Consider the following 18,806-nt stretch of genomic DNA (forward strand, 5'->3'; position numbering starts at 1 on the left):
AAATAAGAATTTAATACGAGTTCCAGGTGGAATAGTACATAACCAACCAAATTATTCAACACCAGATATAAAATAGTAGGGCCCTTTGAGTGGGGGGGGGGGGGGGCAAAAAGTAAATATAATAATAGGAAAAATCTTTTTAAAATCTTCCGAGTTCATTTCATTACCATAAAACTAATATATTATACTCAGTTGTGATGTCACAGGAGAGGTGCAAAATTCAATAAAGGAATGTATATATTTTTCAAGAATTTCAATATTTTATTGTGTATACAAAAAAAATAACACCATAGCATGTAAATACTGTTTAGAATCTTTTTCTTTCAAATAGTGCTACCCACTCGCCCCCATTCTCCATTGATATTCATGAAAGTGTTTTATTCACATACAGTACCTATCAGACCCAACCTAACAGAAAGTAAACCCCAACTAAACCTTGGGTTTACTTTCTGGGTTTACTAGAGGAATTACAGGCAGTAGGATGATAAGATAAAATACTAGTCTGCTTCACACTTCAGTGCATACAGTTGACCTCAAAAGCAATTTCAAAGTAATCCCCGAGTGGACCCAAATTTTCAAAAAGTAAACCCAGAGTAAACAAAAAGTAAACCCTGGGGTTAAGTTGGGGTTTACTCTGGTGTTAGATTGGGTCTGATCGGTACTGTAGTTGGGGTTTACTCTGGTGTTAGATTGGGTCTGATCGGTACTGTATCACCCAAATTAGATGCAAGCTAAATAACTGACTAACTTGTACTTAAATCTTTCCAACAAACATTTTGCTAGTTAAGGTGATCGAGGTTCAAATTATTCAATCCCTTTACGGCCACCTCACTGAACCTCAACAAAACAAAGAAATCCAACACAAAACTCATTGTTGTGTTTTTTAATTCATGAAATGCAATAATTGGAAAATATTAGACATGTAAAATTAATTAAATTTATGGCAAAAAATCTGAACATAGTCTGAATTTTAATAATCATGTGGTAAGATTAAGAAAATTCAATTTTCGTACCGGGGTATCTTAGAATATGTAAATTGGTATACATTTGTATACCATGTACATGTATATATATCTATATATTAGCTGATAAAGACTAGGGTAAATATATGCATTGCACTATTCATTCTACAGCTTGATGCAAGGATACATTTGTACATTTAATAAAAGTTCCAATGCTTTAATCCTGAAATTAGAAATTGTAGCCCTATTACCATGTAGTCCATGAATGTCACAATATACTGAATATGCATATTATTACTTCATACCGAATATGCAAAAATATAACTACAGCTGTAAATGTTTACTGATAGCTGTACAATCATGTATAAACAGCTTCTGGATAGAGGAAAAAGAAGTTAGTAGAGAGATGAACAAAGTGAATAATCAGATCAATGATTCACAGCCAAAATATATGTTATTTATGTACCATTTTGTGTCATCGTTTTCACAGACTGAAGTCTAAACATGACTTTCACAGTGAGGTAAATATTTGAACCTAAATCAATCTTGTCAATTGTAATTTCAACTTATCCTGGAGCAAAACATTTTGTTAGAAATTGTCTGACCAGTGGAGCCGTCCTGTAACCATTCATTTCTTAACCGTCCTTCTTGTCTCCCTATACATCACCTCCAGACAAAAATAAAATGTACATGTTCCTGGTAAAAGACAAACAAAATCTAAAAGAGCAAATTATTTTCTATTTTTTGTATTTTTTTTTAATTGAAAACACACAACCCATCGGTAGATGAGTATAAATCAAAGTATGGACTCAAAATATAAGAACACACGTGGGTGTCTGAACCAGAAAATGTTTAGTGAATACTGTACATTAAGAACTTTATCTTGAGAAATCTGGAATGTCAAGACGGTATCTTATGTCATTCACAAAAATCCTGCGTAATATAAGTATGGCAAGAATATAAATAATAAAAAAAAACAGGTTCCCCTGACATGAAACATCAACAAGCGATGTGATATAAAACATGAAAGACAAAAAAGACATAATGCTCTAGTATTTGTGTGTACACTTTATCAACTGTGTTGGGCTAATTTAGAAAACATGTATTAACAAAATTAAGCAACTGCTAACAATCATACAGAGAGAGAGAGGGGGAACATTTTTATAGTTATTCATGCACAGATCTGAGAGTGAAGGTCTGGGTCCAGAATCCCCCCATTTCTTGAAAATACAAATTTCTTAAATTTACTGAAAAAATGCTTTTCTGGATCTGTGCATTTAAGTAATACATGTACCGACTCTCTCTCTCTCTCTCTCTCTCTCTCTCTCTCTACTTGCCGGCCGACATCTCTCTAAACGTCTGTAACAAAGCTTGGTGATTAAAGCCTGCTTATAATACAAAGCAAAGACTAGACCTTGTATCACTGGTCCTATGAACTGATATTGCTGTAAATGGACCACCCCTGTAGTCTGCAAAAATATTCAAATTTATATAGAAGAGAATCTGGTAAAGAGAGAGATCCCTACAGCTCTGGCTGTAAGCGTAAATAATACTGGAGTATAATTAGGGTTTATCGGACGTGGAGGATTGATTGTTATCTGTGAGATCCAATAATTAAAACTTGCGGATATGCATCAATCAAAAAGTCATGCATAACGGGCATGATACAAAGTGATTATAAGAAATGATATAGATCTGTGTATACAATAATAAACTGATCTAATTGTACACTACAATTGTAATTCAATTTACCTAGACTTTTTTACTAGTTTTGTTTAATTTTTTATTAATAAGCAAATTTAAACAAAAGCTAAAAGCTCAAAGCATAAATGTGCATGTTGGTACATACTTTAGAATTTGCAAAATGCAAAATAAAGTTACCCACTTAAAACATCACAAACAATACTGTGGAATCATTTGAATTCATGGGGGCCAATTTTCGTGGATTGTTTAAATTTACAGGTTCGAGGGGATGTAATTTTGTGTTTTATCGTACATCTAAAAAAAGAAATATGACTTAACAATCATAATTTAGTAATTCGTGGAAGATGTAAATTCGTGGACGAAAGGTACCCACGAATTCCACGAAAATTGAACCACCACGAAATCTAATGATTTCACAGTATACTGATTGTTCCTCATCAATAAAGTATTCACATTATTTAAAATATAAAACTTAGAAAAAATCCCAATATCCTGAAAACAGGAGAATATAAATAGTACCAGAAAAAAATAAATGAACACACGTGAAACAAGTAACACAAGCTTGCAACTATTACATCCATTTCTAAGTCTCGTCGCTCTATCCTGCTCATGTATCTCTTCTCTTCATCAGATTCATCAAGAGGCTTGCTCTTTGTGTAGAACTCCTGAAGGAAAACTTCTTTTTCTTGGTACCGTTTGTACATCCAGTTCGTCAGTCCCTCCCTGTCTGTAGGAACGTCACTCATAGGGTACACTCGGTAGTGAATTTGTACTTTACGCGGTGGCCAGTAACCAACAAACATCCCGTGGGAGTTGTAAGGTGTGGCCCCTGGGTACCCAACAGTCATGTCTATTATCCACTTTAAGGTCTTTTGATTTGATTGGCTTTCTATAAAAGAATGAAACTACATTACAAACTTTTATTCATTAGCCACATGTACGTGTATGAGAGGTATCATAATATCCCTAAACATGATTTCTCCTGTCAGCTATTTAACAATACAATGGGTTTATACAGATACAGTACCAACCACACAACCAACACCAAAGCAGACCTCAAAGGCTAACCTCGGGTCTGCTTTGTGTCTGATTTTAAAAAAAGTTGAAATAATAAATGCCACCCACCACTCCACCCGAGAAGTTTGTCTTTTTCATAAAAAGAATATGAAGCATTGTGTAATTTGTCCTTCAAGTATTTTGATTCCATGCTTTCATGCAAAATTGTTATCACTTAAAACAAATCACATGTTCTTTTACCATATGAGGCAAACTCAAATCAATTCAAACTTGTTAATTCATTAACAAATGTACACTAATACCTCTAGCTATTCTATGCCATAGTCTTGTTAAAGAGGCATTCTCATAAGTATTGCTAAATGATGTTTTTGTTTTATAGAACATGAACATCAAATTTCACCTTGTGCACCTGGGCTCCCACCATTTGCGGTGGTCTGTGGGGTGAGGCTATCTTTATTAGCAGTAGTCTGTGGGGTGAGGTTATCTATGATGACCTTGAGGGCCCCTACACGGGGTAGTGTCACATGCTGCAGGACTGGAAGCTGGTTTTTCTTTGCAAATCTGTGGAATTCAAACAAATACGTAGTTAATTATTGAAAATGCATCATATATTGAGACAGGCAGATGGAACAATGTACCTAGAAATCAACGATTTTGAAATTTATGTAAAAACAAGATATCTGTGAGCCAATGCTCACTAGTGATACCCCCGCTCTGATGTGAATATGCAAAATAAGCAAAGTCGACATTTAACAGAAAGCTGGCATCCGATTGGTACAGAAATATATCCCACAATATGGCATGCCTAAACAAAAAGTGTGTAAAAATTTCAAGCATATGCGATAAATAGCTGCTGAGAAATCTTTGACGAAAATTGTTTTAAGATTTTTGCTAAAAATAAACAAAGTCGTCATTTAACAGGAAGTTGATGTCTAATTGATACAAAAATATATCCTAAATATGGCATGCCAAAATAAATAATGTGTTAAAATTTCAAGCATCTGCGATAAATAGTTGCTGAGAAATCTTTGACGGAAATTTGTTTCAAAATTTTGGCTAAAAATAAGCAAAGTCATCATTTAACAGGAAGTTAAAGTCCGATTGGTACAAAAATATATCCAACGATATGGCATGCCTTAACAAACACTGTGTAAAAATTTCAAGCATCTGCGATAAATAGTTGCTGAGATAAATGCGACAGAAATTTTTGTTACGGACGGACAGACAGACAGACACACAAGGGTAAAACAGTATACCCCCTCTCCTTCGGAGCGGGAGTATAATAACATTGGTGACGAATATCACTGTATTATGATATGTCCGGAATTGAAAGAATATAGACAATCTTATTTACCATCAATGTATTTTAGAAGACCAAATGCTTTCAAAGTTTTTGAATTATTTTCATGTAACAAATTAGCTGCTATTAATAACTTATGTCAATTTATCAAATTGAATATTATAAATAAGAGAGTCAACTCTCCAGGTTTATGTGTACAGTATACACTCTTGCTTTTTGTATCATATTGTCTGTATTGTATATTTTCTCTGTGTTGTATTATACAATATGAGAATAAATAAAATGAAAAATGAAATCAAATAAGATTTCAATTTAAAGAGAAAGTAATTGCCTGGCACATGTTTTGCTATTTTATAAAGGAAACCTTTAAAAAGGAATGTTGTATGGAAGAAGCATACAAAACTGCTGTGTATTTGAAATCTTGTTTTAGAGTGAAGAAATTACACATCAAAGAAAAAACAAGCATTTTTTTAACCTTGTACATCTATCAGTTTATTCTTTGTCGGACATCAACAGCTGGCCATGACCAGTTTATCAGCATACACTGTGGAACCATTTTTATTCGTGAGGGTCAATGTTCTTAGATTTAGCCAAAATTTTCCTGGTTTGTGGGGACATAATTTTGTTGGTGGTGTAATCAGGATGATTTTAATAAATATTAAACAAATGATTGTACATAAGTGCATGAGGATGTAAATTCGTGGACAAGGGTTACCCACAAAAGCCAGAAACATTGGTCCACCACGAACAATGATGATTCAATTCCACAGTACCCAACAATGGGGTTATTCGGTGATTATTTCCTGTATAATGACTTGAGTAAATGTGACAGAATCAAGGAGGAAAAAAAATTTAATCTATTCAAGATAACATACTAGAAAGCTTTAATAGATCAATTTGATATGAACATATTTTATTATCGTATGTAAATATATGACATAAATGGATTAGGCAGCAGGCAATACCTATCTAAGCCTTCTCCATAAGCTAAAAAAATAGTAAGATTTTAAATGGTACGAACAGTTTAGATATTTTTTGTATTTGTTTGTATTCCTACACCAGAGTTCAATAAGAATGGTTAGCTGTCATTGACTACCAAAGTGCCATTTCTGCAGCGGTAGTGTTTGGAATCAAGGGCAGACTATCCAATATTAAGATAGAATCAGTACATGTACTGGCATAGGCTAGATTTTAATATTAATTGTTTGCTAAAAAATTGCCTGGATACAATTTTTCAGAAATATTTTAATTACAGATATATATATAATGCTTCGTAGAGATTAATGGAGCTACTTCTATCTTTGAATATTATACAACATGATAGATGGGGTTTTTCGTCTATGGCTTTGAATTCTTGTAGGAAAAGTAGGAGTATTGATATTAGAAAAAATTTGCATGATTATTCAAATACAGCTTAGAAACTACTTGCCATGCAAAATTACATATCGTTGATTTATTAAGGAATGAATTCAATATTTATTTGTTTTATATGATATAAAATGGTTTGGGGTAGTTTACGCTTTATAAACCGCGAAGCGGTTTATAAAAAAGCATAAACTGTTTCAAACCATTTTATATCGTATAAAACTAATAAATATTGAATTCATTGCTTATAATTTAATTTTTTTACTCGTCATTGTAGATAAAGACGGTCATTTGACCTTTAAAAGGACGTAAAATTGTACAAAATTTAAACGTAACGTCAGGCGGATTGATACATTTTTGACGTTAGTCTTACTATGACGTAGGCAACATTCTTTATACGATATAAAATAATTTTTTAAGCCAATCAGAAAGCGCGTTACAACCAGAATTAAATTATAAACACCTAATATCAATAAAATCAAAACAAAATCATGGTTAGTTGGACAGATATTTCTATAGTGTGGTAGATCAGGATTTTTTATATATATTTATTATTATTAGTATTCGATGTGTTTTACGGTATTCTATTTGTTTGGTAACGCCCACTTTATTTGATAACCGGTAACTTTAATGACAGTTGTCTATTGTTCTGTCCCCTATATAAAGTAGTGCAACTCCATATTTGACGAGGGAGACAGCTGGTTTTGCTACCTACTTTTCTCCAGATAGAGGGAGGGAGACAGCTGGTTTCGCTAGCTTTATATCTCCTGAGTCCCTGTCTCGTCTGTCTATTTGAGGTCCCTGTTAAAGTTACGTTTTAGGGTTGGGGGATTTTAAGTACTTGATATGGACTTGATTGTTCTTATTTTGTTTTAATAAATTTATAAAGGGTTGTTAATCTTGGTTTTCATTTACTTTGAGTTTTAGATTATTATATCTGGTTTATCTATATTGAGAGTAAAATCATACTGCATTTATAAATTAGTAAAGTTTAATTCTTAATGTAGAGGTAAAGTTCAGTCACAAAACAAAAATAAACACAACACGAAGTACTGTTAAAAACCTATACAGCACTGACCTGCTACAATAGGAAGCCCAAACAAAGGGGCCTTAACTACAGGTAATATGGAAGAGGTAAGGTGAGTTTAAGTTTGTTTAGGTTAATTTAAGATTCTTATCATTAGTTTTTTATTTTTTTCCTCCAAATATATACGAAATGAAAGATGTATTCATCTCTTTCAATGCTGTTCACTATTAAATTATGATTTGACTAAATCTTGGCTAAAATTAGTCTTATTAGCACAGAAAAGATCTGACCATAATAGAAATAATAATCTTACTCTTGGCTCCGGAATCTTCTTTTGCGTAGGAAACCTCCCTCTGGAAACAGAATGATCCACTTCTTGAAGGTTGTTTTGTACATGCTGTTAATATGGCTTTCCAACTTCTCCAGAGAATCACTTCTGGCTTCTTTTCCCTGATAAAAATATCTATTGATCAATCGCAACAAAATTAGCTGGAGCTGAATGCTTTAGTAAATACTAAATATATTTATATAAAATTATTCTTATTATAGAAAGGGGTATAAGAACACAAAATCTAACTGTTGCAGACCAAATTCTTTCAACATATTCTTTCAACACTACAAACATTTCTTTTCTAATCATAGCTTAATTCTCACTAAAACTATACTACATGTATATAAATCAAAGAATAAAATGCTAAAATTGCATTGAATTCGTTGCACTAGCAGAAAACTATGTTGACCAGATAGCAAGTCTAAAACAAACAAAAACAAAAAAACATATTACAGAACTACAATGCTGTATGCAGAAAAATATAAATGTTTTTAAATGCATGTAATAAATTCATTAAATTGTAAAAATAAGATACCTGTACAATAAAGAAATCGCCATGTACATAAGATATCCACCCAAAGTTCGTATACTTGAAGATATCGTCCATCACCCACATGACCCTTCCCGAAACGAGGCTCTTGTTATGGATGGCCGACATCACAACCGGAACATCGGAAGTGGATTGGTGGTTGACAAGGACAACTGCTTCATCATCCATTATACCCTCTAAACTGTCTCCTGACTCAACAACTGTAGAATTAAAAGGGGCTGGCATCAAAGATTGAATTCTGGACATCATATCACAATTATATCAATATTGTTTTGCCTAAAATTAAAATAGCATGAAATAAAAAGCAACTTGGTGGCCTTTACATCTTTTTTCATCATAGTTTTTTCTTCAATTTTCAAAATGTTTGGGTCCTCAATCAAACAGCCATGTCACTTACTTGTGTCTCCCTTGGTGTAAAGCCATGTCACTTACTTGTGTATCCCCCGAAGTACAGCCATGTCACTTACTTGTGTCTCCCCCGTAATACAGCCATGTCACTTACTTGTGTCTCCCTTGGTGTACAGCCATGTCACTTACTTGTGTCTCCCTTGGTGTACAGCCATGTCACTTACTTGTGTATCCCCCGAAGTACAGACCTATCACTTACTTGTGTATCCCCCGTGTACAGCCATGTCACTTACTTGTGTATCCCCCGGAGTACAGCCCTATCACTTACTTGTGTATCCCCCGGAGTACAGCCATGTCACTTACTTGTGTATCCCCCGGAGTACAGCCCTATCACTTACTTGTGTATCCCCCGGAGTACAGCCCTATCACTTACTTGTGTCTCCCTTGGTGTACAGCCATGTCACTTACTTGTGTATCCCCCGGAGTACAGCCATGTCACTTACTTGTGTATCCCCAGGAATACAGCCATGTCACTTACTTGTGTATCCCCAGGAATACAGCCATGTCACTTACTTGTGTATCCCCCGGAGTACAGCCATGTCACTTACTTGTGTATCCCCCAAGTTCAGCCATGTCACTTACTTGTGTCTCCCTTGGTGTACAGCCATATCACTTACTAGTGTATCCCCCGGAGTACAGCCCTGTCACTTACTTGTGTATCCCCCGTGTACAGCCATGTCACTTACTTGTGTATCCCCCGAAGTACAGCCCTATCACTTACTTGTGTATCCCCCGTGTAAAGCCATGTCACTTACTTGTGTATCCCCCGAAGTACAGCCCTATCACTTACTTGTGTATCCCCCGTGTACAGCCATGTCACTTACTTGTGTATCCCCCGGAGTACAGCCCTATCACTTACTTGTGTATCCCCCGGAGTACAGCCATGTCACTTACTTGTGTATCCCCCGGAGTACAGCCCTATCACTTACTTGTGTATCCCCCGGAGTACAGCCCTATCACTTACTTGTGTCTCCCTTGGTGTACAGCCATGTCACTTACTTGTGTATCCCCCGGAGTACAGCCATGTCACTTACTTGTGTATCCCCAGGAATACAGCCATGTCACTTACTTGTGTATCCCCAGGAATACAGCCATGTCACTTACTTGTGTATCCCCCGGAGTACAGCCATGTCACTTACTTGTGTCTCCCTTGGTGTAAAGCCATGTCACTTACTTGTGTATCCCCCGAAGTACAGCCATGTCACTTACTTGTGTCTCCCCCGTAATACAGCCATGTCACTTACTTGTGTCTCCCTTGGTGTACAGCCATGTCACTTACTTGTGTCTCCCTTGGTGTACAGCCATGTCACTTACTTGTGTATCCCCCGAAGTACAGCCCTATCACTTACTTGTGTATCCCCCGTGTACAGCCATGTCACTTACTTGTGTATCCCCCGGAGTACAGCCCTATCACTTACTTGTGTATCCCCCGGAGTACAGCCATGTCACTTACTTGTGTATCCCCCGGAGTACAGCCCTATCACTTACTTGTGTATCCCCCGGAGTACAGCCCTATCACTTACTTGTGTCTCCCTTGGTGTCCAGCCATGTCACTTACTTGTGTATCCCCCGGAGTACAGCCATGTCACTTACTTGTGTATCCCCAGGAATACAGCCATGTCACTTACTTGTGTATCCCCAGGAATACAGCCATGTCACTTACTTGTGTATCCCCCGGAGTACAGCCATGTCACTTACTTGTGTATCCCCCAAGTTCAGCCATGTCACTTACTTGTGTCTCCCTTGGTGTACAGCCATATCACTTACTAGTGTATCCCCCGGAGTACAGCCCTGTCACTTACTTGTGTATCCCCCGTGTACAGCCATGTCACTTACTTGTGTATCCCCCGAAGTACAGCCCTATCACTTACTTGTGTATCCCCCGTGTAAAGCCATGTCACTTACTTGTGTATCCCCCGAAGTACAGCCCTATCACTTACTTGTGTATCCCCCGTGTACAGCCATGTCACTTACTTGTGTATCCCCCGGAGTACAGCCCTATCACTTACTTGTGTATCCCCCGGAGTACAGCCATGTCACTTACTTGTGTATCCCCCGGAGTACAGCCCTATCACTTACTTGTGTATCCCCCGGAGTACAGCCCTATCACTTACTTGTGTCTCCCTTGGTGTACAGCCATGTCACTTACTTGTGTATCCCCCGGAGTACAGCCATGTCACTTACTTGTGTATCCCCAGGAATACAGCCATGTCACTTACTTGTGTATCCCCAGGAATACAGCCATGTCACTTACTTGTGTATCCCCCGGAGTACAGCCATGTCACTTACTTGTGTATCCCCCAAGTTCAGCCATGTCACTTACTTGTGTATCCCCCAGTATACATCCATGTCACTAACTTGTGTCTCCCTTGGTGTACAGCCATGTCACTTACTTGTGTATCCCCCGGAGTACAGCCATGTCACTTACTTGTGTATCCCCAGGAATACAGCCATGTCACTTACTTGTGTATCCCCAGGAATACAGCCATGTCACTTACTTGTGTATCCCCCGGAATACAGCCATGTCACTTACTTGTGTATCCCACGGAGTACAGCCATGTCACTTACTTGTGTATCCCCCGAAGTACAGCCATGTCACTTACTTGTGTATCCCCAGGAATACAGCCATGTCACTTACTTGTGTATCCCCAGGAATACAGCCATGTCACTTACTTGTGTATCCCCCAGTATACATCCATGTCACTTACTTGTGTCTCCCTTGGTGTACATCCATGTCACTTACTTGTGTATCCCCCGAAGTACAGCCATGTCACTTACTTGTGTATCCCCCGGAGTACAGCCCTATCACTTACTTGTGTATCCCCCGGAGTACAGCCCTATCACTTACTTGTGTATCCCCCGGAGTACAGCCATGTCACTTACTTGTGTATCCCCAGGAATACAGCCATGTCACTTACTTGTGTATCCCCAGGAATACAGCCATGTCACTTACTTGTGTATCCCCCGGAATACAGCCATGTCACTTACTTGTGTATCCCCCAAGTTCAGCCATGTCACTTACTTGTGTATCCCCCAGTGTACATCCATGTCACTTACTTGTGTATTCCTTGGTGTACAGCCATGTCACTTACTTGTGTATTCCTTGGTGAACAGCCATGTCACTTACTTGTGTATCCCCCGAAGTACAGCCATGTCACTTACTTGTGTATCCCACGGAGTACAGCCATGTCACTTACTTGTGTCTCCCTTGGTGTACAGCCATGTCACTTACTTGTGTATCCCCCGTGTACAGCCATATCACTTACTTGTGTATCCCCCGTAATACAGCCATGTCACTTACTTGTGTCTCCCTTGGTGTACAGCCATGTCACTTACTTGTGTCTCCCTTGGTGTACAGCCATATCACTTACTTGTGTATCCCCCGTAATACAGCCATGTCACTTACTTGTGTCTCCCTTGGTGTACAGCCATGTCACTTACTTGTGTCTCCCTTGGTGTACAGCCATGTCACTTACTTGTGTATCCCCTGGTGTACAATCATGTCACTTACTTGTGTATCCCCCGTGTACAGCCATATCACTTACTTGTGTATCCCCCGTAATACAGCCATGTCACTTACTTGTGTCTCCCTTGGTGTACAGCCATGTCACTTACTTGTGTATCCCCCGTGTACAGCCATATCACTTACTTGTGTATCCCCCGTAATACAGCCATGTCACTTACTTGTGTCTCCCTTGGTGTACAGCCATGTCACTTACTTGTGTCTCCCTTGGTGTACAGCCATGTCACTTACTTGTGTCTCCCTTGGTGTACAGCCATGTCACTTACTTGTGTATCCCCCGGAGTACAGCCCTATCACTTACTTGTGTATCCCCCGGAGTACAGCCCTATCACTTACTTGTGTATCCCCCGGAGTACAGCCCTATCACTTACTTGTGTATCCCCCGGAGTACAGCCCTATCACTTACTTTTGTTTTGCCTCGGACTAGAATGTCGCGACGTCATTGGATGAAACGCGTCACGTGGCTGCCTTACAAATTTCTTTAAAAGGCTAGCGTCAAAATTTATAGGGCAACATGGCGGACGTAACGTTATTTGAACTGATTTTCTACACAAACGTTTGTTTACATATCAAACTTTAGGTCCTCGACAAAACAAAACACTTATTAGGTTTGTTACTGACTGTTTAAAGAAATTTGTGGGGTCGGTAAAGTCCATAGAAGGCTCGGCTTCGCCTTGCCTTCTATGGACTTTACCGACCCCACAAATTTCTTTAAACAGTCAGTAACAAACCTAATAAGTAATAGTGTATCCCCCGGAGTACAGCCATATCACTTACTTGTGTATCCCCCGGAGTACAGCCATGTCATTAACTTGTGTATCCCCCGGAGTACAGCCATGTCACTTACTTGTGTATCCCCCGGAGTACAACCATATCACTTACTTGTGTATCCCCCGGAGTACAGCCCTATCACTTACTTGTGTATCCCCCGGAGTACAGCCCTATCACTTACTTGTGTATCCCCCGGAGTACAGCCATGTCATTTACTTGTGTATCCCCCGGAGTACAGCCATGTCACTTACTTGTGTATCCCCCGGAGTACAACCATATCACTTACTTGTGTATCCCCCGGAGTACAGCCCTATCACTTACTTGTGTATCCCCCGGAGTACAGCCCTATCACTTACTTGTGTATCCCCAGGAGTACAGCCATGTCACTTACTTGTGTATCCCCCGGAGTACAGCCCTATCACTTACTTGTGTATCCCCCGGAGTACAGCCATGTCACTTACTTGTGTATCCCCCGGAGTACAGCCACGTCGTCACAACTGTTAACAGGGACCGGAACAGAATGGACTCTATTTTCCAGAAGAGTTTTGGGTTATACAACTTTAGGGGCTGCAGCAGAAGAAACCAGGTGAGGTAGGAGGGGATGCCCAACATGTTGATGAAAGTGATAAACAAAACCCTCAGGCTGTAGCGGGCTAAATCCCGGGCTGACGACATTTCCCCAGATGTCTGAAAGAAATGTAATAAACCTCTCATAATGTGTACCAAGGACTGTCTAATGCACTAAACTGGCTAAAATCCAGAAACTGTATCTGATCTTTTAGACAATGATTAAGTCTTTATCAAAACATCACAGTTACCATTATAATACACATATGTAGGACAAGTATTAGGAGCCAGCTATCAACTTTTAATTCATTTATTGAATATACAATGTTCATCAAAAAATGGAGAAAAAAATTTCCTTGCCGTGATTAATATTTTTTTGTAAGAGTAACTAGGAAAAAACATCCCCTAAAATCATCTTCATTTAGCTATGGTTCTTTAAATGTACATTGTAAGAAATGATTTTCAATCACTAGCTCACCACAATAGAAAATGAAACCATGCAAGAAGATGAAGCACATGCAATGGGATTATGTAAATATAAATAGTGTTTGTTCAACTCAGATAAATGAACAGTAAAATAGTACTTAATAGGTGAAAGGTGTTGCATTTAATTCCTGGTCAAATACAGGTGTGTGTTTCTGTAATGCATGTATTTCTAAGACAACTAGGCAGAGATATATGGCCAATTTGGACAACTGTGTACATACCTTAACAGTCACAATATTGAAGCGATTATACTGCAATGCGGACTGATAAAATAATTGAAACATAGAAACAAATCAAGCATTACAAAACAACAACCCCTATCTAGAAAGCATAACATTTGTGTATAAAGAATGAATAATTACTGAGGGGTTATATCAGCAAGCCAATGAAAGCAAGACCTAGCCACCACCCCCAGGGAATGGGATAGGGAGACCACATCACTCATCTGGTGTCAGTAGGCAGAGTGATGCTGCATTAATTGATTAAAGTTCTAATTACAGAGGCTGCCCTGTGTGTGATCAATATCACATGAACCTGAGTAACATCAATAAATTCACTCCATGCGTTAATACACACTCCATTTTCCTTTTTTCAATACTGTGGAATCATTAATTTTCGTGGGGGCCAATTTTCGTGGATTGCTGAAATTTTATAGGTTCGTGGGGACGTAATTTCGTGTATTTTCTTATACCTACAAAACGAAATATGACTTTATAACCCTAGTATTTTATTCGTGGAGGATGTTAATTCGTGGATGAGAGGTACCCACGAAATCCACGAAAATTGAGCCACCACGAAATCTAATGATTCCACAGTATCATTACAAATTGTAATTTGTCTAGCTAGATGGTCTTTAACTGTTAAATGTTAAAATTACTGATAAATTTTTAACTAATCCAGTGAACTATTACAAAAGATAAAATATATACTAAGTCTAGCTAATATATGATATATGTATGTATAAATATTAGTGATTGTTAGACGACCAACATTTGACTCGATTTGTCTTATTAATGGGAAGTAAGCTATCCTTAAGCATGTCAAAGTTCAACCTTATATACCTGAGGTCAGATAAGTGTGTTAGTGTTACATAATAATAAATCCAACTCTAGACGGCTGATTTGTCATCCTGCTTCTACCTCCTACTCTTACCCCTGCATGATTAAGCATGTCATTTTACACAGCCTCCTTCAATGAAATCCCCATTTATACTGCAAACAATTTCATTCTACCTCTACAAGATGTTTACAATATATTCCAGTAAAAACTGACCAATCATCTATACCTAGAAGTTTGTTTCAAGAGATACCTGCATGTATTAAGATAAAACGAGAGAAAATATCCAAAATTATATAGCTAACAAGCTGATTTTATTCTTTTTCTGTTTTGATTGGTTTTATGCAAGTGACAATAAATTTGTGAGTAGCAGCCAGGGTCAGAAACCTTTGACTTGGAAAGATGAAAATACAAAATAAAAGATTGACGTTAATTTGAGGAGGTTTTTTTTCTCATTAAATCAAAACTGTTTTGTACATGTTGTATAAATATTGTTTTGTTTAAGCTGAAACAATATCATAATTATTGAGTTTGATAGTAATCTTGTTTATATCAATTACCTGGTATAAAAAAGTTCCAAAATGGTCTTATTTGAATTTTTTCAGCACAATAATAAAAAAAAAACTAGACTTGTTGATGCAGTTAAAACACTGTATATATGGAGAGATAAGAATAATATAAGGTTATCATGGTTATAGATTTAAAAGTTTCCTTTGTCTATTTCATTTAATAGATACCAATGTCTCCACATGTAGTACATGAAATACATGTAATAATTCATTGATTTTCTTCCAATTATAGGCCCAAATACATAAAATCATGCACAGAAACTCTTAAGAAAAGATTATATTATATGAAAATAATAAATATTATGCAATTCAAAGTACAATACACTGTACAACTCATTACATCAGATGAATTTACAGGATAGTTAGAGAGTGGAAGAATATAACAATTATGGTAAAGCATACCAGAATATCTGCCCTGATGTGCTAGAAAAACCCTGAGGTATTGTGTCAAGCAATGCCTTTGGCATTAAAGGGGGGGGGGGGGGGGGGTAACTGTTCCAGTTAACAGAATTTTGCCTTCATATTCTGTAAATGTTGGCCTACATTACTCCTCATTGCAAAGCACCAATACTATCTGGTAACAGTGACTTTTGTAAGAAATTACTATTATAACTAAGCCTCATAGAGCCTATATTAACACTTATGATTTACAATGAAGCTTTGGTAATATATGTACAAGTGTCTGTGACAAGCTCAAGTAAACAAAACTATTCCTTTGCCCAGAGCTGTGATAGTGAAAAAAAGAAAAGTTGCAGGTCAAAAGTCATCGACTAAAATCATAGGTACTTTGTAAAGTGCTTGCAAGTTAGAGATGTCTCTCTATCAATGACCCTGGGAAGTGTACCACAGTATGTCAGTAAGTAGGACACACTTAACATAAACTTGTGATGGGTTGATATTATTGGAAAAGTCTTGAAAAGATACAAAACAACAATCAATTTACGGTGCTGTATGTATAATATCTGTACAATAGTTAATAGAATAATATAATTGTGATTAATGACAAATAATAGATGCATTAATTAATTAAAAAATGTCCCCAATCTAAATATTTACTTTCTTTTATATTGTCATTTTTAATGTTGATATATCTCACTGACATTAGTATTATCCCTCACTCTACCACGATTCCAAATTTCAAGTAAATAACATTTATACAGGTGTTAAAATCTGATAATTTCACTGACCAGTGAAGGCCTAAGGTGGCTTCATGTATTGTAATTGAGTCAATGATTAAATGATTGTATACTGTGGAATCATTAAATTTCGTGGGGGCCAATTTTCTGGATTCTTAAATTTTACAAGTTCGTGGGGACGTGATTTCGTGTATTCTCTTAAACCTACAAAGGAAATATGACTTAATTACCCTAATTTTTTAATTTGTGGAGGATGTTAATTCGTGGATGAGAGGTACCCACGAATTCCACGAAAATTGAACCACCACGAAATCTAATGATTCCACAGTATTATATCTACTAGCTAACTTATTCATGTTACATGATTTGCGTAAGTTCAATGTTACTCTACAGTTTAGTGTGCATAATTTTAAAAGCCATGCTGCATGCTGCAGTGAGGTCAAGTTCTATTATTATACATGTAGAAAATGCATCCCTTCCAAAAATCCCTACTGTGCAGATTCAACTTAATCTATGATAAATACAACATGCAACATTCATTCAATCAGAATAAAATAAACATAAAATAACCTCTTCCTCTTGCTGTTTTAGTCTCTGATCATTTCCACTTCAACCAACGTCCTGCGTATATTGAACGCCCCTTGAATTTTCGTACGAACTATCTAAAAATCCCTTAACCATCTTCGAAACGTTTTTGACAGCACCTTTATATATGAAGTGTAATAAAACTTGATGGAGATCGAGTGTTTATCATTTTCACGTTCGTCGATTCGTCGGATCGAAGTTGGTATAATCTTAAACTGCAAAATGCTTTCACCAGCACCTTCAGTTGACCCTGTTCATGATTTTATTTCATCAGAAAAGTATATTGAAAGTCTAGGTAAAGTGACGAACACTTTGTTCTCTCTCTCTCTCTTCTCTCTTTCTGGTCTCTCTTTCTGGGTTCTGTTCTCTCTCTCTCTCTCTCTCTCTCTCTCTCTCTCTCTCTCTCTCTCTTTCTCTCTCTCAGTTCTCTCTCTCTCTCTGTTATCTCTGGGGGGTTTCTCTCTCTCTCTTCTCTCTCTCTCTCTCTCTCTCTCTCTCTCTCTCTCTCTCTCTCTCTCTCTCTCTCTCTCTCTCTCTCTCTCTCTCTCCCCCCCCCCCCCAGAATAACTGAAAGTTTTTCAAAATTCCTCTTATTGACTCATGATGACATGTTAAGGTAGTACAAAACACGAAAAAAGCTTCATTTTTCCTCTGCTTCAATTTTTCTGCAAATTTAATATTTTTTCCTATGGAATGAAATCGACTATTAAGAAGGAAAAAAAACCCAACCTCCCTTAACTCTGCATAAAGGGGATGTCAGGCCTTTCTCAGATGTCATCATAATGCCTGATGCAATTTAAACATGTTAATTGAAATTTAGAAAGATGTCAAAATGTAATTTTACATGCAGAAAATGTCATTTCAGAGAAAAAACTGAAGAAAGTAGCTGGTCAGTCTAACAAAGAACCAACATCCAAGGATATCATTAAATCCTTGGAGCAGTGCAAAGAAGCCAGCATGAGGCGTCTTCTTGATTCTTCCAATGGCACGAGTCAACCTCAGGATTACAGTGAGGCAGTGGTGAACAAGACACACCAGGGGCAGCAGCAGGATGTGGAGGAGATAGTGGCCATTGTGTACCAGGACCAGCTAGCTGCACACAGCACTGAACACTCAGCACAGCACACTGTAACAGAGCACACAGAGCAAGATCCCAGTCTACAACAGCGATGAAATACATGTAACAAGAATATATTGACTAAATTTAAGTGGGTGCAATAATACCTGATGAAATTTTATGAGTATGTGCTAAAGTTTCTGATGTTAATTTAAATGATTGGCATAGTATACATCAAATGCCGTAGTCTTAATTATGTACATTTTATCTCATTTTACCATCTGTACATGTACATGTACCTACATAGTTGGAAAGGAAGAATGAGCAAATTCAGCAAATAAATATTGAAAAAAAAAAATGGCTGGACCAGGCATGAAACCTAGGAGCCCAGC

The 18,806-nt window shown here is 37.4% G+C and overlaps 1 protein-coding gene across 3 annotated transcripts; it reads right to left on the minus strand.

The window, feature by feature from the left end:
• Positions 1 to 868: 868 nt before the first annotated feature.
• Positions 869 to 17,490, minus strand: LOC105348168 (acyl-CoA:lysophosphatidylglycerol acyltransferase 1). Of its 3 annotated transcripts, none has more exons than XM_066087288.1 (6): positions 17,343 to 17,490; positions 13,420 to 13,645; positions 8,242 to 8,456; positions 7,689 to 7,825; positions 4,084 to 4,244; positions 869 to 3,555 (listed from the first exon to the last, which is right to left on the minus strand). In XM_066087288.1, exons 2-6 carry the CDS (start codon positions 13,631 to 13,633, stop codon positions 3,125 to 3,127), a joined length of 1,158 nt encoding a protein of 385 aa, XP_065943360.1. In that variant the 5' UTR covers positions 13,634 to 13,645; positions 17,343 to 17,490; the 3' UTR covers positions 869 to 3,124. The 3 variants fall into 3 exon arrangements, with proteins under 3 accessions (XP_065943360.1, XP_065943361.1, XP_065943359.1); XM_066087289.1 differs by lacking the exon at positions 17,343 to 17,490 and adding an exon at positions 14,374 to 14,397; XM_066087287.1 differs by lacking the exon at positions 17,343 to 17,490 and adding an exon at positions 14,233 to 14,310.
• Positions 17,491 to 18,806: the final 1,316 nt, after the last annotated feature.

This window comes from Magallana gigas, chromosome 6 (assembly GCF_963853765.1).
Source record: "Magallana gigas chromosome 6, xbMagGiga1.1, whole genome shotgun sequence".
Taxonomy (NCBI): Eukaryota; Metazoa; Mollusca; class Bivalvia; order Ostreida; family Ostreidae; genus Magallana; species Magallana gigas.

Excerpts from the sequence above, each read along its gene's own strand:
- LOC105348168 (XM_066087287.1), bottom strand. The coding sequence starts at position 14,295 with ATGTTTCAATTATTTTATCAGTCCGCATTGCAGTATAATCGCTTCAAT. Across the intron at positions 7,826-8,241 it reads GCGATTTCTTTATTGTACAG|GGAAAAGAAGCCAGAAGTGA; the intron begins GTATCTTATTTT and ends TATTTTTATCAG. Across the intron at positions 4,245-7,688 it reads AGAAGATTCCGGAGCCAAGA|ATTTGCAAAGAAAAACCAGC; the intron begins GTAAGATTATTA and ends TGAATTCCACAG.